We start from the raw sequence: 26,844 nt of genomic DNA, 5'->3' as shown, positions 1-26,844 counted from the left end.
TTGTTGCAGTGTATGTTAGAAACCGTAAAAACTGATTCTTACTGTGATTTAGCAGATTATTTTCTACATGCCATGAACTTAGGTCATGCACTGCACTATTTGAAACTGAGCCAATGTTGCACACAACACCCTTTACTACCAAGCTATTGTCATCAGCAAACACGAATATTTTAGAGTTACCCATAATACTAGAGGGCATATCATTTATTTAAATAAGGAACAGGAGTGGTCCCAACACTGATCCCTGGGGCACTCCCCACTTGACCGTATCCCACTCAGACCCCACATCACAGCCATTCTCAACATTGTGAATATTGACCTTTTGCTGTCCATTGCTAACGTAAGAGGTGAACCAATTGTGAGCTACTCCTTGTATTCCATAATGGTCCAACTTTTGGGGCAATATTTTGTGATCAACACAATCAAAAGCCTAACGTTCTAAACCTTTTGTTTAATCCATCCAGTACCTCACAGAGAATATAGAATATAGCATTTTCAGTGGTTAAATGACTTCTAAAGCCGAACTGTACATTTGATAGCAAATCGTGTGATATAAAATCCTCAATACACAGTGTTTTCAATTAACTGTCGCAAACACTGATGGCATAGAAATACTTCTAAAATTGTCTACATTATCCCTTTCTATGTTTTTATAAAACAGCTTTACTACTGAGTACTTTAATTGTTCAGGAAACTGACCATTCCTAAAGCAACAATTACAAATATGGCTAAATACAGGGCCAATATGTGCAGCACAGTACTTCAATATTCTGCTAGCCATTCCATCACAACTATGAGAGACCCTAATTTTCAGTGATTTAATTATTGACTCAATCTCCCCCTTGACAGTATCACAGAGGAGTATATCAGGCATCAATCTCAGAAAGGCATTTGTCAAGAAAGTTATATGATTCCCTGTAGAAACTAAATTTTTATTTAATTCACCAGCAGTGCTCAGAAAATGATTGTTAAATACTGTACATATATCTGATTTATCACTAACAAAAATATTTTTACTACGAACTGACTTTATATCGTTGACCTTGTGCTGCTGGCCAGACACTTCCTTCGCAACTGACAATATGGTTTTAGTTTTATCCTGTGAACTAGCTATTCTATTTGCATGCCACATCCTCTTTGTCTTCCTAATAACATTTTTAAGCACCATGCAATACTGTTTGTAATGGGCTACTGTAGCCTGATTTATCTGAGCACAAAGGCCTTTTAGTGTTAAAATTTGTGCATAATGGTCTGAAAGGCCATTCATCCTTTTAATAACAGAATGCACATCTAGTATTGAAGGATGAATAAAAATATTGTCTATGGCTGTGCCATTGTTCCCCTGCACCCTAAGTTGGAGAAAACACAGTCTGCATCAGATCATATGAGTTTAGGAGATCTACTTACATCATTTTTCTTGCACAATCATATACAACATTAATATTGAAATCATCACATATAACTAATTTTTGTACTTCCTGTAAAGTGAACCAAGAACCCTCTCTAGCTTGAGCAGAAATGCTCTGAAGTCAGAGTTAGGGGACCTATAAACAACAACAACTAGGAATTTAGTTTCACTAAATTCAACTGCCCCTGCACAACATTCAAATATCTGTTCAGTGCAGAGCTGTGATACGTCTGTGGACTCAAATGGAATACTGTTTTTTGTGTACATAGCCAATCCCCCATCCTGCAAGGAACTCCTTGAAAAACAGCCAGCTAATCTACATCCTGGTAAAGGAAGCTTCTGAATTGTCAAATTATTTATGTGGTGCTCCGACATACCAATAATTTAGAGTCAACATCTATAAGCAGTTCACTAACTTTATCTCTAATATTTTGATGAAATATGCTAATTCCTTCTCTATTTGGAAACATGACATCCTCTGAAGGTGAGCCCTTAGTTAGAGGGACTTCCTTTAAGCAGCTATACCTACCAGCTGACTTCAATCTGAAAAAGATGCAGCGCTAACACCAACTGCTAAAGACATTTTTCCATGAGTGATCCCACCATCACCCACTACACTGTCACCTATAATCTTTGCCGCCCTCCCCTTCCCATACCTATTGAGGTGCAGGCCATACCTAGTGAAAACTGATCTACTGATAGACCCAACTGGCACCACTGAAATGTGACCCATGCCTTCTGCCATCAGCGCCCTCTCCAGCCCCATGTTAACGCGCCTAACAACTGCATTAAGATGAGGCCGATCATGACACTGAAACAGTTGCACAAAATACACATTAGTGCCACCAATTTGAGTAGCTGTCTTTACCAGGTCACCAACTACATCCCTATCAAAACTGTTCCCTGCTCCACCTACTATCACTACCTGATCCTCCTTCGTAAAATTCCTTCGTAGCTCCCCTATGCTGTCAGTCACCTGAGCCGACCCTGCACAATGCTTCACAATGCTGGTGACCTGGTACTCACTCCCCAACACTTCCTGCAACTGCTGGCCCACACCTCTGCCAAGCGAACTACCTAGCAGCAGAACCTCTTCTTTCTGTTGACTTTGCAGCTAACCTAGGCCTCCTAACTGCTGAGGACTGTTGCATGTTCCCCAAATCTGCAGTTAAGAGACTCCTCTCCACTGAGCTCAGGCAGTTGGCCAAAGCTATTGCATATACGCAAAGTATAACTGTCTGAATACCTCCCCCTCCTAGCTGCCTTCTTGCTAACTTCCAGTTCCCATTCTCCACCACCCTTCACCCTCCTCAACCTATCTAGTTCCTCCTTTGAGCGTTGTAACTGTACCTGAAGGGCACAGATCTTAAGCTTCTGTTCCTCTATCAACTTATTTCTACTACAGATTCTGCATTCGCAGGAAAGGATCTCGCTAGAATGCCCACTGGCTTCCCCACTACATTCGCCCAATGAAAATATTTTGAACAAATCCCACACCGTAACCCACAACTCACAAACCTACGATAGAGCCCACACTTCTCACTCATGGTAAAATTTTACAGTTACTGAAAAAAAACTATACGTCTACGTTACCTAAGTTCAGTTACACTAGTAGAACTATTTATAGTAACAATAGCAGTCTCGAAATTCTCTGTCTACTATGAAAGCAACTACTTGTATCAGTACTGCTACACCATAGCTAATACCAGTTCCAACAAAGCTTCACAAAATTATTAGCTAAAACCAAAAATTCAAGCGGTCACTGGAACACTCAACGAAGTTAAAACACTGAATGAAAATTTTACTGAAATATTTCACTAGAAACAATAAGAAACGTCAGCTGAAAACTAAAGCACGAAATTTACTGAACGACACCAGCGCACAAAAAGCTCTAAAAAACACAGCGAGCCAACGTTTCCAAAAGTTTATTAAATCGTTATTTCGCCACAAACAGCACGAAACAGCGGTGAAAACTTTTAATTTAATAGCAGTGCACAAACAACTTTGTCAGTTCTTAGCCTTATAACCGCTACAGATGCAACTGCACGCCGCATGATGTATACAAACTACAGAGGCGTAAGGCTTGGACGAACGGCGTAAGCACACTGACCATGTTCGCAACATTTCCAAAACAGAGAAGGGCCATTTGGCACTGTATCTAGGCACAGATCAAAAACAAAAGATGATGGCCGGCATCATTCAAAGTAATGGTCTTATAAGGGGAGCCTAATGGTGAAAAAATTCAGCGGTCTTGGATGGTTTACTCTCGTACAACTAATAACCTCTACTGCTCCTGCTGTCGTTTGTTTGCTGTCACTAGTAGTACTAATGCAAGATCGATTTAAGAAGTGGTGGAAACTGAAAAATGAACACCTGGTAAATCGTGAAAACTGGGAAACTTTGGAAATGGGACTAAAATTGCATAAAGCAATAGATGACGCTGCCTTGCAAGTAATGGATAGGGAAAAACTGAAGTGGAAACATCTTTTATCAAGGTTATTGGACATAAATTTGCTTTTGCCTTAACAGACCTTAGCATTTCGCGGACTTGATGAAGGACAAGGCTCTACAATTAAAGGCAATTTCTTAGAACTAGTGAAACTACTGTCACTGTATGATCTGGTGTGGAAAGATCACATCTTGAACTTCGAACATGGTAAATCTTAAAAAGTGTCATATTTGTCGCCAGCAGTACAGAATGAATTTATCAATGTTTTAGCGAACCACATAAAATCTAAATTTGTCAACGAAAGTAAACCGTCTAAATGTTTTGGTATGTTTGGTAGCACAGCTAACATTTCACATATTGATCTGTAGTGAATCGTTTCGTGTAAATTGATAACACAGAAGTGGAAGTAAAAGAGTATCCCTTAGATTTTTTCTTCTAAAAGGAAAACACGCGGCTGATCAAAGTGACGGAACGGTTTACACGTTATGATATGTCGTTCCTAAGGTTATGACAATGCAGCTGTTATGAGTGGCATATGTGGAAGAGTACAAGCTATTATTAAAGCAATAAACAATAAACCGTTTTTGTTGGATGTATTGATCATTCAATTACTGTATGTGGCCAACATTCCTTGGCACAAAATGTGCAACATTTTCGCATCAGTGGAGACCATTTTTTTCTGCTTCCACTAGACTCTGGGATGTTCTTATTAAACACAGCAAAGCATCTGTTAAAAGACTCTCAACAATACGTTGGAGTGCTCATTACGCAGCAGTGAAAGCACGGCAGAAAATTTTGATGGAGTTGTCGCTGCAATTGACGAATTATAGAACCAACAAAAAAATCTGGACACCAGAAGTGCTACACAAAATCTTGTGCCTGCTGTATGTAATTTCATATTTCTTTACTAATTCTGCTTTTGGAATGATGTACTAACAGAAATAAATTGTACTCAGGTTGCATTGCAAAGTAAATGCTTAAGTCTTGATCAGTTAGCTATAAAAATAGAGGCACTTCTTCTTTATAGTGAACAAAACGAGGTCATATTGTCAGAGGCAAAACGACTTGCTATGAAAAAATCGGAGGAATACAACCTTCCGATAGAAAGAAGAATTCATCGTAAAGAACGAATGACTGGTGAACTGGCCACCAATACAGAAGTCACGCTGAGAGCAGAGCATCAAAAAGATATTTTGAATGTCCTGACCGATTCAGTATTGAACTCTGAACCAGATCAAAGTCTATTCAAGATGTCACAGCCAACAACGAAGATTTGAAATTAGCTGTTGCAAAATTCACTGGTTTTTATTATGAAGTATCTATAGTACAGCCCCTATGAGATTCCAAGGTTGAGAAGACGCTTAAAAGCGGCAAATGTTACTGTTTCTGACTGAGAATATCTTGACTCTTTGAAATTTATAGTGGAATGGGATTTTAAAGACTCTTTTACAAACCTTAAGCTCGCTCTAAAGTTATTTATGACGATTTGCGTATCAGCTGCTTCATGTCAAAGAAACTTTAGTAAATTGAAAGTAATTAAAAATTAATAAAGATCGACAGTGAGCAACCCAAGGCTAAATAATCGTGCCATGTTAACTATCGAATATGAGGCAACACAAAATATTAATTTTGAAGATATTCGACTATTAGAGTTAGAAAGAAATTTTTAGTGTTTGCGTCTCGCTTTAGCAAATAGTTCTCTGAATGCATTTTAAGTTATAGGGTATAATACGATAGACTAATTTAGCGTATAGTACTATATACTAATGTATAATCAATAATAAAAGAATACTGTTATATATTGCAATTTGTCGATTAATGACTCTAAGGCCTTTATTTGTCTTGTTTAAATTCATGCTTGGCACGTATCCAGTTTTGTTGATTTTAAGAGTTTTCGTTAGTGGGGTGACTCCATCGATGTACGCCCCGAGTGCCACAGATCCTCTAGCTACGTTACTGGTGTGTAACCGTATGTGCAGTGGGTAACTTGTGTCTCTATCGTCTCACATAGCCACAACACTGAATACTGTCCTACACAATACCACAAATCATAACACGCAATGACGTAAATTCAATGTAGGGACTAAGACAAACAGCTGCACTGTTCGCTTTATTTCAGATGCACAAAAATATCCTTTGTACACACACACACACACACACACACACACACACACACACACACACACATGCACCAGCGCGCGCATCCAATCTGCTCAAATGAACCTATTATAAACACTGTGAAACTTTTGCAGCAAGTTCACGATATGGTTCTTAGTTCACCTGTCGTATTTGCTTTCAAAACCTGTGAATAGTATAGACATTTCCTGTGTATGTTTTTTTTAAAAGGGTTTTGTGAAAATGTAAGTATTTATGATGTAGTAATAAGAAGCTTCAGTGCCAAATATACAATCAGTCTGAAGAGGGGGGACAAATCCTCGGTTCTTTGGAGTCCTTCAGGACAGTCCAGTTCGTCTTTCCATGACACTGAGAAAGGAGGTTAATGTAAAGAAAGTCACATAAATCGTTTGGTTAAGACAAAATTAAAAATAAGAACAGGAGAAAATGTTTTGTATTTGCCCACAAAATGAAGTTTTGGATTTGTTCCCTTCTTCAAACTACGGGAGCGATTAAATTATTCTTCAGTTACTTAGGTTTATGTTAATGTATACAGGTTTGGGAAAGGGGGGAGGTGATTGTTACATATGCCTCGTGACGACAGGGTGCCTGAAGTCGAGCGGTCAGGGTTAGAGAGTGGGCATCCAGGGTTGCCGTTAAATGACAAAACAGGAACTTAAGTACTATAAAGAGGATGTATTTCAATGTACGGTGTAAAAGTGGCGGGCCTAGGGTCGGAAGTTACCAGGTTTATGCCAGTCTAGGAGGTCGAACAATTAATTGAAATGGGCAACGGAAGGGGAAGCGGTTCATGAGAACTTCCGTTGGTGGCCGTTTGTGAAAAGCAGAGCCAGAGTCTCTACCTTCCAAAGAGACGTTGTTCTGCTCGAGGTCTGGATTACAAAAGAGAGAGGCAACTGCGTTCTGCTCCGCAGACCACTCCAGCGTCCACGCACATGATCGGTATCCCACGCACGCTATTGGCTAAAACCAATGGTGTGAATTCGATAGCAGTTTCAGCAGAGGGCTCAAGGCGTCGCTTGTCAGCAGCTCTAACTGGACAGAACTGCTTCGGTTTTGAAAGACAGGTAATTTGTGTCACGTAGGCCCAGCGTAAGTTGCTTTGGGAGTAGACTTGTAAAGATTTGAATGGGCCTTTGAAATAAATTTTTTAACCCAATTCTGCAAGTTTCGCAGGAGAGCTTCTGTAAAGTTTGGAAGGTAGGAGACGAGGTACTGGCAGAAGTAAAGCTGTGAGGGCGGGGCGTCAGTCGTGCTTGTGTAGCTCAGTTGGTAGAGCACTTGCCTGCGAAAGGCAAAGGTTCCGAGTTCGAGTCTCGGTCTGGCACACAGTTTTAATCTGCCAGGAAGTTTCATATCAGCGCACACTCCGCTGTAGAGTGAAAATTTCATTCTAGAAACTTCACCAGGCTGTGGCTAAGCCATGTCACCGCAATATCCTTTCTTTCAGGAGTGCTAGTTCTGCAAGTTTCGCAGGAGAGCTTCTGTAAAGTTTGGGAGGTAGGAGATGAGGTACTGGCAGAAGTAAAGCTGTGACGGCGGGGCGTGAGTCGTGCTTGGGTAGCTCAGTTGGTAGAGCACTTGCCCACGAAATGAAAAGGTCCCGAGTTCGAGTCTCGGTCCGGCACACAGTTTTAATCTGCCAGGAAGTTTCATATCAGCGCACACTCCGCTGTAGAGTGAAAATTTCATTCTTCACCCTAAAATATTCCTTGACTGGCTGCCCCCATGTAAGTTTATTAATTTTTGGGTTTAGAATATCAATACGAGAATACTGTTTAAATAATATTGATCATATATGGATGTGAGGTTGACATTAGGTACCTGTACCGGTACTTATGTTACTATTTTTTGCATAGGATAACAAGTTCTTGAACAAGATTTCAAAAAACGGTGGCAGAGGTCTCCTCTCCTCCTCTTCCGGACCCCTTCAACAACCAGCGAACAGGACGGCTCTGGTTGTCACTCCGCTGTATAACAGTACTTGGCGCGCGGGCATTAGGTGACTGCAGTGGGGTGGAGTGAGTAATAGACAACCGGTGCTCGTCAGAGATTAAAAGTTATACTTGCAGGAGTTCGTAGCTTCATACTATCAGAACTATGGCCTAAATTTTGACGCGGGATCGATTCTTAGGACTGTTATCCTACAAATGTGCTTTTTTATCCCCTTAAAATATGTAGTCGAGTTGACGTTTCCATGTCAAAGTCGCCAAATGAAGTCGTACCTGAGCCACAACCACAAGGCAAGTATCATAAGTGAAAGTTAATTGGAAATAAGGCATGAATATTCAGCTAAATACTGTACTTAATAATAAGATTTACCACTTTTGTATACATCTGTTTGATTTGTATAACTCGTGAGCAGACTACAGATTATTGATAATGCTGTTAGATTTTTTAATGCTCTCCCCCAGGACATTAAGACTTAATTAATGGTGTATTGTAAATATGATGTGATTGTTCATTCTCTTTGAAACTGTCAACAAGTGAAGAACAGGTACTGTGCACAGGAATTAAGACGAAGTGTTTTTATATCATCCACCAATAATTAGACATACCAATCAGTAATTAGTCTTTTTGCACTTGTACTTTGCGTATTTGACTAAAGTAAATTGAATGCAAACAATGGCTCTATGCTACAGAAGGGGCTCATTACATGCACAGTTAACTCGAAAATAGGACTAAAAGCCTTAACCCAGCACAGTGTAGTAGTCTTATATGTATAGTCCATTGCTTAAACAGGGGACACACATAGATGTTCAGCTTATTAAGAGGAATGAATTGGACAAATTGCCTACTGGCATCCTCTTAGATGCAGTCCAAGATTAGTCGGACGGATACATATTAACAAATTTTGTGGTGAAAACCAGGCTCTTAATGTAATTTTGTTGTTGTTCAGATTGTACTAATTTTAGGGCTTATCCCTTTAAAGCCTCTCTTGGAATAACTTGTAAAAGGCTGAAAAATCAAATCACTCATTCTTGAATTGTTCCATGAATACTGACAAAAATTAATCACTCTGAAAATCAGAAAAATTTTCTTTAAATTGCGCCACTCTAATGCCCACCTGATGGAGTGTTGCAGTTACATACTAGTGGCTTGTGCGACATGAGCAACCTGGAAAGCACGTAACACCATCAGTCATGCAGCCGCTTCAGTGCTACACTTGCACCATCACACCGCCTCTCCACTGCCCTACTGGTGTCCACATTTCACTTTTAAAGGGTGACTTGTAAAAAAGCCTCCCTGCACCCATTGTTACCCACCAACTTAAGGAACAGGAGAACTATTATGATTTTATGCCTCCAGAACAAAATAAGTTGATATCAGTCACCATCCCTTAGTAAGCACCGCTCCCATGATAGCACAGTCTGTCCAAGGTAGCATTCAGTAACACACTTGTAAACTTGTTGCTCTACACCTGCGTAAGGGGGAAGGAATGTGCAGTGGCCACTCATTTGTAGGGAATTGGGATAATTCATTAAATTTTTTTTGAATTGGTTTCTTTGGTTACAGCTCAAGAATGATGGGAAACCTCTCCTAACAGCTTGTGCATCTTTCCAGCATGTGATGCTGGGCCAAACATAGTTCCCACGGTAAGGAATGCTCACAGACAGACACTGTTGAACATTACTTACAACACTTGGCTAATGAAAACATAGGAAAAAGTTGTTGTCAGGGATAGGGGGTGGAGATGGGGATGGTCTCTGACACAGGTAGCAGACTGCCTGGCCAGGACACCTCTCCCTATCCCCAATCCTCATCTGGCAACATGTCCTTTCCTGTATTCCATACTTCGAATGGAACAGACCCTTCAAATGTCTGGCACCTTCCCAGGCTGCACCTATGTATCCCTCAACAGATAATAAATCTGACAACAGTTTTAGCTTACCTCACTTGATGCCTACTGCCTGGCCTTTCCTCTTTCCATATTGCACAGTATTTGGTCATGGACAATGACCAGGTGTAAAGATAATCTCATTCATCTGATAAGGCCACAAGTTTACGCTTCCCACAGTCAAATCTTAATGATCCAGTGCCCAGTTTGGCCATAATTAATGTCCTTGGGCCAACATTTACACATATGGGGATTGTCTGCTGCATACCCCCCCACATTCAGCATGTCCTGAATGGTGTGCTCCAAAACATTTTTCTGCCACTGATGGTCACCTGTCCTGTTCCAAAGAGCAGAAAAACTTCGACCATCTTCTGTGATGAGGCACGGACATCCAACACCTTATCGTCCACTCGTGACTTCACTATCCTTGAACAACTTTCCAAAGATGTGTATGACAAACATGCAAACAGCCAGCCAGCTTCGACATTTTTTGAGATTCTCATTCCTAGATGCCAGGCCTGGCCATAATCTGCCCTTTGCCAAAGTTTCTCATCTTAGTGGATTTATCTGTTTGTGGCCCATATCATTGATAAAATGATTCTCCTTTTTTCTGTGCTTACCAGCACACACTTATGACTATCTCGTGTGTCCACACCACCACCAGGCAGCTTTCAAAATCACTGTATACGGTTTTGGCTCATCAGTTTATGTGTCATGTTTCAAGACTCAGTAATTTCACAGGTATGATCAAATTAACATTGATATTTTTTAAACTGTGTGAAAATTTGAACCAGGAATATAAAAAAAAAAAAAACAGAAAACAAACCAAAATTAAACTTTGCTAGTGCCAGCCTTAAGACCCGATCTAAAAGAAGGATCAAAAATATTTATAGAAGGTGCACAAGTATTCAAGCACTTAAAAACACTCCTGAATTTGAAACTTATCTACAGATGAATTACTGTGCTGACAAACACAAATTTCACATTTCAGATGTAATATCTACTTAGTAATAACTACGTACACTTATTTTGTTTTGGAAAGGTGTCTGGGGAAGTTTATTGGGTTTACATGTTCAAAATTCAATGGTAAACTTCTAAACAGTGTTCCAGCACACAAATGTCTTCCCAAGAAAGCTGTTACGTGCTTGCTTGAACAAACAGGAAAAGTTAGATTTATCAAATTCTTCAGCTTACTTTGTAAATTAAGTACAAGACCCTAAAAATTAAGCAGCACTGCTCCACGGTTGCTCATCTGTGAACAGCCAACTGTTTACATGTAATATTAATGCTGTTTATACAGCATACGTCTCACAGGCAGACATTCTGTACACTTTTGTCTAATCACTAGTCTGTTACAGTTCAAGAAACAGATCATACACAAGACCACAGGAACTATTCAATCTCAACGTCTCCACTGCTATTTTGCTTAAGGCTTCTTTCCAAAACTGTCATGAAAGTAACCTACTAACACATTGGCTGTCCCATACACAGTGTTAGATGTTTCACAGCCAGGCTGGCAAGTACACAGTGTCAGGACCGAGTGAGGCTCTGCTGTCATCACCGGTCGCCTCGTGCCCATCTGCTCATTAATTATGCAAATCGGAAAATTTCTTACGAGGAAAACTCCCCATCGCAATGCCCTCAGATTTAGCAGCAAGATGCTCCAATGGATAACCCATCAAAAACTGAACACAGATCAAGCATGAAAATAGGAAGGTGTACTGAAATGTGAAAAAAGAAGCAAAATCAAAACAGTGAACAGTCCAAGATCAAGGTGTGCAGCATGGATCAAATTTCAACAGCCAAGGCATTGTGGTTCAGTGGTCACGGAGTTGGACTGTGATGGGGGAGATCCGTGTTCAAATCTTTATCTAGCCCATCTATTTTTTACCCCCACAAAATTATGAACCCTCCATCCAGTCATTGAAGTGTCTGTTAGGTATATTCAAATTTGTTTCTGTGTCATGATGTAACATCCATTTTCAACAGTAAGGTGTAAGGAAGGGACCTCCAGATGTACATATGTCCTATTCTTTCTACACAAGTGCGTGTTCTCACTCTTGCATCCCATTCTAGAAGTTTTGACTCTTGAATGCCTTTATTGTAATGTAGTTCACATCCGTTTATTTATTATTTTCAGTTCTGTGAGAGGTCTATGCGGCATCTCACCTGCTCTCACTATTCATCACATTTACTTATTACAGTTAATATTCTTACCACATGACTCATATTCTATAACCAATGTATAGTATAACAATTATTAAGATTACAAAAGAACATACATGTCAGTGACTGGTTGGAAAGTTCATAATTTTGTGAAAATAAAGTTGAGCACAAGGGAGATTTGAACAAAGATCTGCTGCTTTTCTGTCCAACACCGTGACCACAACCATGCCACCGTGATTCTTGCAATTCGGTTGATGTTGTACATCTTGAACTTACACCATTCACTGTTTCTATTTCACTTCTTTTTTCACTCTTCAGTACACCTTCTTCCTGTTTTCATTCTTGATCTGTGTTTAATGTTTGACAGCCTATCCACTGGACCATTTTATCACTAACTCTGAAGGAACTGCAACTGGGAGCGTCTGTTACTAAACTTTGGAAACCACTGCACATTGAAATTTTCAAAGTGTCACCTATTATCTTGTCTTTATAATTATACAGCTTTTTGTTAAATTACCTTTATTGCCTATTATATCATTTTATCTTTTATGTTAATATCCAAAACACATATTTTAGTAGTATTTTAACATGTTGTAATTTCTGTATTACGCATGTCTGTAAGAAAAAGTTTTCTCACACACAGCCAGTCAGTCACGGTTCCATAGTTTAAGCTTATAGTTTCTCCCCGTCAGTGCCCAGTGTCTTTAAAGTGTAGTTCTGAATCTATAGAGTTATCAAGAAGTGCTCAGTTTATGTGTCATGTTACTTTCTATCAGTGGATTAGCTTTCAATACCTGTGAAAACGTATAGTTATTTTGTTGATCACTGTCACTTAAACTCTTTGTAATTATTTCTAACATACATTCTAAAAAGCTGGCCATCGAACTGTAAGTCCTAATAAATGTGAAGAGTACGAAAAGTAAATTATGCAGTTTTGTGTACATTGTTAAACAGCAGTTCACCACAATGATTAATTACAGCAATACTGTTAAAACAGAACCTCTAGGCATACAAAATAGGCAGTAAGGTAGAGAAGGAGGGGGACATAGCTTCTATGTCAAATTCACATCCCGACTCATTGCTGAATGCATTAATTTTCATTTCCAAGAGCTCCCAGTCAGACATTGCTTTCCCACATTATCAACACACTGGTGAGTTGACTGGTCTCAATTGTAGCTGTTAATCTAACCACTGACTTACTGTTTTCCCCATAGCCTACCCTATATTTACCATCTAACTGTAAGACAAAATGACTGATTTTCGTAAACACTTTTCTGAAAATTATATCACTTTTTTGATTGAAAATCTTTGTAAATCTTACCTTACTGTTTACTGGAGTGATGGGTGGCAATAATACTGTTTTCAAAGTTTTTTGTTTGTGTAGTATATCTGAATATATTCAAGCATGTGCACCACCTCTCGACATCTCTCTCCCTCTTACTGAGGGTTACTTTTCTTCTTCCTTGCTTTGTACACTACACAGTTTCCGGGAGGGGGGGAGGGGCATTTTTGTGATGGGATTAGGAAGGATAAACCTCCAACTTGCTGCTTTCAGTCTAATGGGGGAAATCCCAGATTGGGGCCATCCACATGTAGGGCAGTCCAGTAGAGTGACCTCTACTGTGCCCTCAATCAGCTGAATTCTGAAATGATTAAAACAATTTTTTTCCTGTCACTTTGTTTAGTAGGCTACATGAACTGAAAATCTTATATCCTCTGGCATAACTTCTCATGATACAAATGACGACAATTGCTGGTCATGTCTGTCAACTGCATTCATTGAACTGTTGCGTTGTGTAATTGCTTGGGGCTTCTGGTTATTCATGTCTGTTTTTTTTCTGTTGCTGTTATATTGAATCTGTATGGATTGTGGATAGAATATTTACTTTATCCATCCACTGCAGAGCCATGAGCTTTGTAAAATAGCGAGTTTCTTTCTTTGTTTAGATTTTTGGAAATGCTCTGGCATATTTCACCTTGTGCATCTGTCTACAGCATTTGTGCCCCTTATGGACAAACATAGCGAAGTGTACTAGTTGTAAACAGACTGTATGACTTGACCAAATAAAGTTACATGGAGGTCCATAACAACAGCTTCACCAGTCAGGATTTCTTTATTGCCAGTTCAGGTTATTTCTATGTTTAACTGTCACATCCTGAACAGTGGCCACTATTTGACTCTCAAATTGTGAAGATCTTTATTCCAAAACATACCTTTTTTTATTGTATTGGATGTAGCAGAGCTACCTCTGAATTTCATGAGACTTTTGTCAACTGCAATATAACGCTCATGAAATAAACATTTTGGAAATTTTGTTTCTGATGGTCAGTAACAGGATCCAACTTGAGGCAGTCTGCAGGGTCATCATTTTCACTATTTACAAAATGAAGAAATTTGGAAATATGTACTGTGGCATCTTCTGTAATTCTCCAGCGCCGTGACATGCACGGGTGTTTGAAAGTACAGTGCCGTGAAACTTCCCCGCTGAACGCCAGACGCTTTACACAAGTGACATTTGTTCTGTGATTTACTCTTTGATTGTGGTTTTCTGTTCCATGTTCTACTCCTTGGCGAAAGTATGAATCCAAGTGTGTTAGATATGGGATAATTTACCATACTGAACTTTTCTCACGCCTCTGCATGAGTTATTGATTGCAGTGTAGTATTGTCTGTTCGGTCTGCAGGGTTTCATTAGTAAACTGTTACATCGAGTATCTCAGACTGTCTAGCAATATAAATTCCCATCCCTACTTGCTTGCTCCCGTGGCCACAAGTTTTGTAGCCTATTATGAACATGCACTCTTGCTTAATCTGAATCTAAGCTTCACTCTGTCACAGTTTTCATAGTATAACAGGAAGTATTCCACCTTTCATGACTAAAAATAGTTATTTGGACCAGACTTCTTTGCTTAATTTCAGCCCCTACTTCTAAATGTTCTAAAAACATATCAAATATTTTCTGCATACTGCACTTCAGACTTTTGTTTTAATATACCCACCTTCACCTCATTTACTTGATCATGATAAAATAGAGTTACACAGTGTTTAAGTCTCAAGAGACAGAAATATCCCGTATCAACTGCAGTGTAATGTGTTTCAGTGGTTCCTTAACCTGACAAGTATTAGCATCAAAACTGTCATCTTTGACCATCAAATATTCCTTTTCCCACAATGAGTCAATCTCTAAACATTTTTAACATTTAAGTGTTTACAGATGCATGCACTTCACGTTTCCGGAATTATATTTGCATAATGAAATGAACCAAAGACAAGGCATTTTGAAGAGTTTTTTGTGCCGTGGCTTAGTTGAACTCAATTTTCATATTACTGAAGTATAAATATGAAAGCACCAGATATACTGCAGCTTCAACACTGCACCTGCACTGTTTGCTTCTGTCAGCCGGCACAGTGTCACACGAACATGTTTCTGGTTGTCTAACTGAATACGAAGTATGAATAAGAATCTTTATTTTTTTGAATACTAAGTATGTTACTCAATATGATTTTTGCAGTTTTGTTACATGAAGCTTGTGGGGACAGCCTCAGCTGCAGTGTAGCTGAAGTTCTGGCTGGGTGATAAATCAACAGTGCATCTGGTTGTGTTGCTTCTGTTTGCAAAGCTAAAGTGCCATATTCAGTAGCTTTCATAGATTTCATGTTATTGTTAATGTGATATTTTTCTTGTCTTTATCCAAAGGTAACTTCAAGGAATATATTTACACAAACCATGCATCCAATCCATTACCTGTGAAGTACTACCGTTTCGTAATTACTAAAGTAGGGAATCAACGAACGCTTATTAACACAAATCAGTAACATTGAAGGTCTAAATGTCCAGTAACTGAAGTAGTGAAACAGTGTTCATAAGTAGTACCTGTAAGGTCTTACCTTCCCAAAAGCCACTACAGGATGCTGCGACAACTGCTAAATATCTCAGTGTCCACTACAGGGCTTCACTCTGCAGAAGGATACTAATCCCAAATAGTATTATGTTAACTATTATCTGTACAGTGGATGTGAATTTCTACAACAATTTGTGTGCAAACTACATATTGTAGTATATTGTGTGAACTATTATTATTCCAAATTGTTCCATATTCCCCAGAACACACATGAATAATGAAAATGTAACTTGTCCAACTGATACTTTAACTACTCACCAACCTTCCACAAAACACAAGTACACTGAATACACACACGCAATATCAGAGGTAACATTCTGAATAATTTCCGTGTATTCATGCTCCAGTAGTATATATAATGAACTATCTATACTTTATTAATTTCCTGCAATGTTCTGTGCAACTCTGTTAATCTAAAAATCCAAGTTACAAAATACTTGGAAATATGAAATGCCACACAAGGATGGACATAACATAAATGCCGCAGAATATTCAACAAATTTAAAAAGGAAACATTCAGCATGCTCTTGCAAACTGAACCTTAAAGTCCGCTTAAAATTTCTTTCAAGTATATGGATACAGTAGAAAGAAGTAGGACAAATGTTGTCAATTTTGACATTTTTTGAAAATTTCTGTCACAGCAGCAACTAGAACAACAGTTTTGTATTGATCTTTAAGGTATGTACCTATCAACCAGTAGGCCTATTTCACCAATAAAAACAGCAACTACATTAACTTTATTATCTTCTTTGATTCAAACTGGGTTTAATCTTACATAAAACTTACGTTGCTTCCTTCTGAGTGCCATGTGCAGATTGAGATGATTTAAAATTTTGTTTTTGCTCACAGGTTTATTGTGGGAAAATAGTTCTGATGGACGAAAACTATGTATCTGGATATTGAACAAATTTGAACTGAAAATAAGATGTATCTGCTTGACCAGCAGTAATAATTATTTGCTCTTTGACATGATGTACATATCATGATATTGTGTAACAAAAGTTTCTTACACCTGTAGTACATTTTACACTAAAAAACAGAAATAAAAACTAAATGTATTTAGAACACACTTACACCTTAAAAGTTTGTAACATCATCTGGCAACATTTTAATTAAATGTTACTAGTTTAGTATCACATCAAAAACAACATTCTTAAGTAGTGTAAGCAATGAGCGCACACAGCGAGTCAGTTTATCACAGAAAAAAAAAAATTGTCAAATATAGTCAGTTCATGTGTTTTGAAAGTTGATAGACAAGAGCCTGTTCCAACTTTTTCACTTCACAACACTTGAAACTAATTTTAAGATGGGGAGAAACAGAGGAAATGATATTAACTTCTATGCATTGCAGGCTCAAATGTGTGTGCATAACACACATTTCAAACAAAAAGTTACCATTCATGCAGCAAAGAAAATGTGAATACATGTCCAAACTATCACCACATTAAGGTACAGAAACTAAATGTCTTCTCTTGGATTGTACTTTCACCACAACATTAAGTAAAACCTCTTGTTAATCTGACATTTTAATCCACTTACTAATTAAAGTTGAGATTTCTTACAAGCACCATTTATCAATCCTCCATTTGAAAAAATTTATTACAAAAATACACAAGTTGACAGCAAAACTCCCAACTTTCAGAAAGAAAATCTTTCGTCTCCCTTAAATTCACAGTACTTGCATAATTTTTACTTCATAATCAGAACTGACCTGCCACAGAAATTCTGGAGTGTGTATTCTTGTGACACTCAAATGTTTAAACAAATTACTGTTCTGCAAACATTGAGGTACATCTATTTTTAGTGACAAAACAAAAATTAAAAATAATTTTACAAGTTGTCAGTTCTTAATCAAAGGCAATCCATGCTAGTGTCTTTAATACAATAGAATGGTCATGTATTTAACAACTAAATAAATTTCTTTCTGCAGTCTTATTTAAATGCTTAATTTCATTTTATTCACTGCTTCAGTGCAGACTGCTGAGCCACCTCTGGCTTCAAACAAGGGTTAAGTCTTCGCAGTTTTAGTTACCTGAAAAAGAACACAATTTTTTAAAATATTTGACACTGAGTAAAGAACTCAAATAAAATGAATTTAGTCCACCACCACATGCTCTTCATACAATGTTAAGTTACAAATTACTACTTACTTTGGACAGTAACTGCTCTGGGAGGCGTACTATTTGCAATTGGAGCTGGTGTCTGTTGCATGTTGGTTGAGCTGTTTCTATTGCGGTTAGCTCCTAGTATCCCAGATCCTTGGCCTCTGAAGTTGTTGCGGTACTGACCTCTGTAACCACCTCTGTTGTAATAACCACGACCTCTAAATCCACCTCGGCGTGCTGATGCTACTCCAAATGTTTCAGAGTTCAGCTTACGTTCTGTCCTCCAATCTGTTCTTTGTGAACGCCTGAAACAATTTTTTTGCAAATTTAGCAACACAAATGTAATTGTGACTTACTTGCAGGGCAAGCAACACTCACACAGCTATTCCATTTCACAACAGTTCAATAAATGTTGCCATGACATCAGACAGCCTAAAAGAAGAAATACTAACCTCATTCTCACTAAAGGTGGGTCATTTATCTTTGCATCAGAGTGGCCTGCACTTTAACATTTCCCAATCTATCCTCTCTTTCCCAACCGAGGAACTTTTAATCCCTAAATCTGGGTTCGTGTCAGTTTTACTTGTATACATATACAGCAGTATTGCAGTTTTGTTTCCTGATGGAAAGTCCTAGCCAGAAGTTAATCCATAATCTCATCAAAATGTTAACACACTATTTTAATGCAAGACTCATTGTCTTTCGCCACAGGGTTATTAGAATCTCTTCTGAAAGTATCCCTTCTACCTCACCACCTTCTGTTTCCGACATTTAATTTTTTTATCTCTTTCATTCAAACATTGTCGAAGAATATGTATAGGTCATTGGCCATGAAACCTTATTGTAACTTACTCTAGTCAGAATATGATTAAGTGCAGAATTAATTAACTGGTAAGGAGATCCACTTCATTTTATCCAAATTCACTGATATACCTGACCTCATTCACTACTGTGATCAGTTTATTAACACACACTATCTGATGAAAAGTATCTGATATCAGAAGAAATAGATCTGTGTGTATAGAAAGATGTGAGACTGTTGTGCTGGCAGCAGAGCAGCAGTAACAGCTGAATGTTTCCAGTAAGAGAGCTCTGTGACTTCGAAGGTGGACTGGTTGCTGTGTCACATGAGTAACAAATCCATCAGGGATGTTTTAATCCTTCAAAAGCTGTCCAAGTGAACAATTGGTGATTTCACTTAAAGTGTGAAAGTTAAAAAAAAACACAGCTAAACAAAGACCAGGCAGGCTTCATGTACTGATGGACATGGACTGTTAAGCATTGCTGAGGGTGCTTGTAAAAACCTGCATGAAGTTAGTGGACAGAATCAGCCTACTTCCTAAGGGCTACCAACAGCCCAGCTATTAACTGTGCATGGGGAGTTACAACAAATCTGGTAAAATGATCAAGTAACTCTTCTGTACGTTACAGATTTCTTTAGTCTGTACGGCGTGTAAGCCGACAAGGAAAAAATGTCTCAATTTTTACAGGATTTCCAGTGTAAAAATACACCTTTTCCACAGTGAAAACACATTTTCTCTGTGTTCAGTGACAGCATACTTTCACTCAGGACTGTAGAACTTGTCAATCATTGAATGGTTAATGTCCTATACACTGGCTTGTAACTTCCCAGCATTTTGCAATACGGAAACAAAGAAAAGGACATTTTGGAAAGATCTTTGATGTGCAGCAACATGTACGCTGCACGTTTTCGTATTATGAAATTATATCTTCCAATTCCAGGAAACACGGCACATTAGTTTCCAAAGCACTGAAATCGAGGTTGCAATGTGCTTTTGTGAGCCAATCATAGCTCATGTCATGTGATCTTGCCAGCCAATGACATCAGACATTCAGAGCATAGGACACATGATCTCAGCCAAATAGTATAATCACTTAAGTAGTGTTAACACAAAAATAGGGAAAGTTAATGGTTTAAATTAAGATCAGCTTTCACATATAATGTTGGTCATTTTTGCATGTGTTATGCTTGACGATACGTCACGCAAATGTGCAAGTAAAATCTTAACTAATAACAAATGTCTGGTCTTCTGGGCTCTAAATTTTTCTAAGTGGCTGGTCCTCAAAATTTTGTCAGAGTGAAACAAATTGTGATTTAACAAATTCATCACCCCTTCTCACACTTAACATATTTCATCTTGCATAAAATGAAATTTAAGTAAGGCTTTTCAAACCACCATTCACAACATTTCCTGCAACCTGTTAGAAATAGGTTCATTTCAGAATTTTCCAGACTGCAGCACATACCAGACGTTACTGCACACATGCAGGTACGATGACGTTACTCGTATGTTTGTACATATGAAGCAGTAAGAGCTCTTACATTATGTCATAAAATAGACAGGACATTAGAGGCTACTCCAAGAGCATCATAATTTCATAAACCACACTAAAATGCATAATTCAGTTTGAAGTGCACATTTATATGTCCAAATTCACTATGAAGTAAGCTTCAACCAGATATTAAGCTTTTCAGTGTGGTTTTTGTGATGTAAAATTACTTTGAGTATCAGTACTCTATTATCTAATGTTAGTTCTTTATTATAGCATAAAGCTGTATGTGCCGCAAGAAGAAAGTTTGCACTTAAAATTCAGCGAACCATTGAAAATAGCCATTAGTGTGGAATAGTAAACTTCGTTTCAAATAAACTGACTGCCTCAACAGGAAAAGATCAGTAGAAGTCAAATTTATTTAGCAAACAGACAAAAATAACCTCTTTATTCTGCAAGGCAATTAATGCTCGAGTGTCAAAAATGTGGAAATAAAATAAAACCAAGAAACAAATTTTAGCCTTTCATAATTATGTGAATGTATTTTAAATCACTTGCTAGTGCCCAGCAACAGAAATAAATTTTGTTTTCATTTGATGTGAGAGGTTGAAATAAAGAGGAAAGAGCAAAAATCACGTGAATTCTCATAATGTGGAGACTGTACCCCCTTCCCACTACAACTGACTGCTCTGTGTATGCGCAGGTCTGGCAGGTTGGGTGAACCAAGAAAATTTTTCCAGGTTGCATCTGGCAGCTTATTGCTACTGGCAATACAGTTAATAGCCACACTTCAAGTAACCAGGAACAGGAGAAGGTACTGCTCATACACATCTACACATACGCATAAGCCCACTGGCAACAGCTGAAAAACCTAATGTAAACAATTGTTATGTCACACTCCTCAGAAGGAGGTTGCTGTTATGAAGCATTGTACTGTCTTCGTCATAAAGCCTTTGACACATTGTGCTGTTGGCAGAAGCTCATGTGTGCACTGTTTTTGTTGTAAATGGCACATTTCCTTTGCAACTTAGGTTTTATTTTGTTTTCTCTCTGGTTTGTTATATTGTTGCAGTATTATTCTGCAGTAGTGGGAAACAGTAATATTCTTTGTTAGAGTATCAGTTTTTACCAGTCAAAATAAAAAATAACCAAAAACTCCAACACCAAAAAATTCCCAGAATTCTAATAAGTTGAAGAGGGTTTTCCCAGTTTTCTCCCAGATTTCCCGGGGCATGTAAACCCAGTTTAATTAGTGTCAAGAGTGACAGTGGATGATTCCAAGAAAGTTATCTGGAGTTATAAATGACAAACTGTGGCAACGAAAGGGTTCGAGCTTGGCAAATGCCTGGAGAATATTACCCCCCGTCATGTGTAGTGCAAACAGTGCAGTACATGAGGTGATTATGTTACAGTATGGAGTGTTTCTTGCAGTCAGGGTGTGGTTCTTTTGTTGCGCTTAAGGGAACACTGAATGTGAAAGGATACAATCACTTACAACACTGTGTACTGCACACAATCTAGAACAGTTCAGAGACAACTGCATGAGCATGCACCCTGTTGAAGCAGCATCTGTAAGGCAACAGTTTGTGGACAATAATATTCCTGCCACGAACTGGTTCCCCAATAGTCCAGATCTGAACCCAATGCAGTAACTTTTGAATGACTGGATTGAGGGGCTTAAAGAAACGAAGTTACAAGTTGCTTCTTTCACAGAAACTATTGACAATAATCTGAAATCCACATTTCAGTAAAAGGGCGTTATCAAATATAGAGTAATACAACAACTTTCGAGTCAGAATAGAATTATCTTTACATCTTACTTAGAATACATAATTGTATTTTCAATCACTAACACAACTCCCTTTTTTATCTGATAAAAGTCACACAAAAAAATTGTGTAAGTGAGACAGTTTAAACTTTCTTTAAGCAGCTCCTGAAAGTTTGGTTTCCAACCAGTTGAAACACAACTAATGTCACTCCGATTTCAGCTGACTGCAGTGTTTTGCTTTCATGATGGCTGGTGTGAAGAATCTAGGCTTCCATAGGAATGCAGATGAGAACTGTAACGATTCCTTTGCCACTCCTGGATAAATACAAAGGAAACTGGCCCAAAACTCTTCCAAGCCCTATTCTTTTCAGCACTCTAATCACATTTCAACTGGACTACAGCCTCTTATTTCATTAACAGGTGTATGCACATTAATTGTTATGAGTGAGCTTGGTAATAGATGTGAACCTAACAGTTGGTACTCCATCAGTGTAAATTCTCCTAACTCTGTCCAAAAAGAAACTATTTTTAACAAAAAAATCATTAACAATAGGAAATAGATCAAAACCTTCTGAGGTTGCTTTTAAGTTTTTAGGAAACTATAGTCCTTCCACTGTTTTCTTCTTGTCCACAAATTGGCATTATACTATGAAATGACGTCATTGAGCTGTGTCAGTAGAACTGTCACACTGCAAAGCAAGAAACTGAGACCTCAGTCTTAACTAGCAACTCTTTCACATTCTGGGCCATTTCTTCAAACCTACATTGTATACTGTTGTTTGGAAGAGTTCTCATCTGCTTTCATTATATTTTTCAAAAAATTTTGGCTGCTTTAAGAATGGAAGGTTTGATTAACATCTCACCAACAGCAGGTAGCTTTGTTTTCCTGTTATAAGAGAACTTAGTATGATTATTTAGCAACTCGTGTTTGAAGGACCTAATGGAGTCTAATTTCATGTGATTTAAAGGATTTTTTTCCCAACGAAAGCTTTACGTTTAGTTTTCAATTGAAGGTGAGCTGCATTACTCAAGACATGGAACAACACACTGTAGGAATCAAATAATTACTTTTTCAATCAACATAAATTGATACCCAAGATTCATATATTATTCTTTTATGAAAATATGTTCATTGTATCTTCTTTCTTTAGGAGCTAATTTTAATCATTGTAAAAAACCAATAAAAATATTTATGTCTACAGAGCAGAAGTAGTATAATACTGTTACATATGCAGATTTCAGACTGAAGGAGGCCTTTTCAACAAAACTTGTGATACGTTACACGAAGCTGATGCTACCAACTGTAAAACAAAATGTGCTCAATAACTATAGTAAGAACAAGACTTTTTACTGGTCAGACCACATGCTTCTGTTTTCATCTGAGCTGTCTGCACCTTTAACACAGGGGAATCTTATCTGCAGAGTCAAGTATGGGGTGTAGCATCTGTATGGTGGTCCCCTTGACACCTTCACAATACTGGCCAAGGTACTGTATTTACCTGAGTATAAGGTGATCCTGAATATAGGACAACTTCCCTTTTCTGGGGACACTCCTTCAGAAAAATTTAACATTCTGACTAATCAAAATTACAATCTTTTACTGACCTAAGCTATCTGCCTAAAAAGTTACCATTACACCTATTCTAAAATTATGCCATTTATTGGTTATCTATGTTTTGATAATGAAAGGAGAAAAATAAATAGTTTACATTAATTTTTATCTTCACTGCCTCTTGTTTAGCCTGTCACCTGTAGAACCACTCTTGTTAATCGTCATTGCCGTCATCCTAATAGAGCACGGTTGAACTTATCTTCATAGTTTCTTCCATGTATGTTGCAATTCTATTTTTACACATAGCGGATTTCACTTCTATACTAAAATGGGACTGTTAGAATTTCTTTTGTTACAAAAACACATTTTCTGCCTGTTACTATCTCATGGGCTGTGTGGAAACAGCAGCTGACACACCCCATATATTTTACATCATACCTCACAGTGAGTATCGACAACATTGCTGTGTGAAACACTGAAGTACACCACTGGCTCCTGTCTACACTTACCTCCTGCAGAAATGTACACTATTGCTGCGTATTTGGCAAATTTTGAAGTTAATTTGACTCAGAGTACAATGGAGTAGTAGTAGTAGTAGTAGGAGGAGGAGGAGGAGGAGTAGGAGGACAGTATATAGCTTGGTAAGGTGTGTGAGAAATGAAGTAATGGGTTTGGAGTCTGAGGGCATTGAGAGAGGTAGTGTCCGACAGCAGGAAGACCATGGGCATGAGGGATATTGGTGTATTCGGAAATGGCATGAACAGTGAGGTAAAGAGGTGGGGATGGCAAGAAAAAGTGATTGAAGTAGTAGATGTGAGAGAGTTTCAGGCAACTTCTTTGAGTAGTTCGTCAATAGGAGTGGAAATTCTTTCAGTGGGAGCACAATACACAGTTAGAATTATGTATCTAAGACTGTTGACTTAGTGGATTTTGAGGGCCATGCAGAAGGTCGGTGTGCAGGGTGTCGTTGGGCTGAGGAGAGGGAGTTGGGAGAGGTTCTGGAATGGGCCTAAGGATTCCAGAAGAGATTGCAGGTTATAGTGAATTGTGGAATGGGATCATGTCACCATACTTTGCCACTCCCCACTCGCTTAAGTACCTGTGCACCATATGCCTCACCCACACACATGCCATCACTCCCTCCCACATTCCCAGCCAGCAAACCAGCTGCCTCACTCCAGATCACTAGCTAGTCACCTCGATCCCTCCCTTGCCTCCATCCCCATCCCTCACCCCATCCAAACTGCTGAACTGCAATCCCAGCACCTAGCATCCAGCTGGAAATGTACATACCTGTATTCTAGCTTGACAAAGGATTTATTCCTAAACCTATTTGTTTTATCTTTTTTATGTGCCCATCAATGACTCGACACTGTCTGGCTAGTGGTCTTCTCTCTTACAATTTTTGTATCAATATAGAAGACCATATAATGAGTTGTTGTAGTTATGGACAATTTTCTCAATATGAATATCAGTACATTTTATATTAATGAAATTCTGACAATCATTTGCAGATTGCAAAAACAATATGTAAAAATTAAACTTTTATCAACTGCACTGGAAGTAGACAGCAGAGGTGGAAGAAGACTGCACCAGAAGTATTGAGAGTGGGGTGTTTATGAGCAGGCAACTAATATGAAAGGAATGGAATGTGAAGTATCAGACTAACTCCTCAGGTATTCTGTTACTGTAGAACAGAACAAAAGCTGTGCAAAATTCTAGTCCAGATTATCTCAATTATATATTTACAGGTTCTTCACAATTTTCCTGCGTGCTGTGGCTTGAAGAGTTTAATTTTAATGTAAAGACTCTTTGAGAAAGCCAGAACTAGTTTAGGAAACATTCTACTAGTTACAACATTTTCATAAATTGCAACTTCAATTAAGAATTGGAGAGAGGAATGGAATATTTAATAAATGTAATGGATCTTCACTTGTCTTTGAAGTGATCATACATGTAGTAGTAGTAGTAGTAGTAGTAGTAGTAGTAGTAGTAGATGTGGCACTTTAGACCGGTGTTAGCTTTCTAACTGAACATTGCTGCATGAATGAAATATTTAGGGATTTACATATGGAGAGGGAGGAATGTTACAAAAGGGCATATAAACAGCAATGTTAATTCTTTAAGCATTCTGCTGCTGTAGATGCAAACACTCCAAACACTCTTTAGCCTGTTTTTGAGCACTGCATGTTTTTGGTTGCTCCTCAAGTCAAATTGAGGAAGTAATTTAAGAAATTTCTCCCTTGCACTGATGATCAGGTTCTCCAAATTGTCCTACTAGGTTTTAAGGAAGATATCTATTAGAATGTGTTTCATATTCAAGAGCTACCTGAAGAAAGGCAAATGTGGTATTTTGTCAGAGGTCGTTGTAAAAGCTCCATGGCTGAGTGCCTCTGGACTATACCGAGAGCAGGTATCATTTTAAACTTGATAATGTTACTTTAGAACTGCCTATAGTTAATCTGTTACCCTCCGCCACACACTGTCAGGTGGCTTGCAGAGTATGGATGTAGATGTAGATTAACTTACCCTTTACTTCTCTCTACTGCTTCACAGCTTATATTGTCGAAGAAAGACTTTGATCGGTCATAATACACTTCATGTTCTTCTTCAGTCTCACCTTCACCAATTCCAGTCTCATTTCCAGAATCATCTTTCTTTTCTGCATCACCATTCGCTTTTCCATCACCTGCAATGACAGGTTCTGAATCTGCTGTAACATTTACAATTTCATATTTCAGCAGATTTTTCTACAGAACACTACCTGTCACACTCTTAGTTGGTTCTGAAACTACCATAGTTAAGCAAAGCATTTCAAAATTTTAAAAATAAGAAACACACACACACACACACACACACACACACACACACACACACACACACACACACACACAGCATTCACAGGCATATCTAAGAACTAATTTTAACAAACAAGAGAACTGAATACAAGCTTTTTGTTACATGAAATAAAGTATACAGCATAAATAAATTCAACTGAAGAAAAATAGCTAAGAAGCATTTAAATATTTAATAAAACTAGACAAAACTACAACAATAGTGGCATCCTGTAAATGGATCTTTTGTCAGGCATCAGCAATGAAAAGTATGTAGTACCTATCTGGAACTCTTCCAGCAATTTTTATTACATGAGCATAGTATATCTTTAAAAACCAGTTTAATGCGTGTTGATTCTGAACAGAACACACATTTTACTCTTCCCATGCCCA

General features: G+C 38.2%; 1 protein-coding gene across 5 annotated transcripts in view; it reads right to left on the bottom strand.

Moving 5' to 3' along the window:
- Window positions 1–16,898: 16,898 nt before the first annotated feature.
- Window positions 16,899–26,844, bottom strand: part of LOC126252926 (protein LSM14 homolog A) — a 156,864-nt gene continuing 146,918 nt past the window's right edge. For 2 of the 5 annotated variants that reach the window (XM_049953919.1, XM_049953921.1), the window contains exons 8-10: window positions 26,147–26,330; window positions 18,051–18,310; window positions 16,899–17,932 (exon numbers count right to left, since the gene is read on the bottom strand). In XM_049953919.1, the coding sequence (XP_049809876.1) occupies window positions 17,925–17,932; window positions 18,051–18,310; window positions 26,147–26,330 (452 nt within the window). In that variant the 3' untranslated portion in view covers window positions 16,899–17,924. The remainder of the gene's footprint in view (window positions 17,933–18,050; window positions 18,311–26,146; window positions 26,331–26,844) is intronic. The other 3 variants (XM_049953917.1, XM_049953918.1, XM_049953916.1) reach the window with 3 other exon arrangements.

The sequence above is a fragment of the Schistocerca nitens genome, chromosome 4, assembly GCF_023898315.1.
Source record: "Schistocerca nitens isolate TAMUIC-IGC-003100 chromosome 4, iqSchNite1.1, whole genome shotgun sequence".
Lineage (NCBI taxonomy): Eukaryota > Metazoa > Arthropoda > Insecta > Orthoptera > Acrididae > Schistocerca > Schistocerca nitens.
The sequence above is the reverse complement of the archived record's forward strand: the minus strand, read 5'-3'. Positions and strand labels throughout refer to the sequence as shown.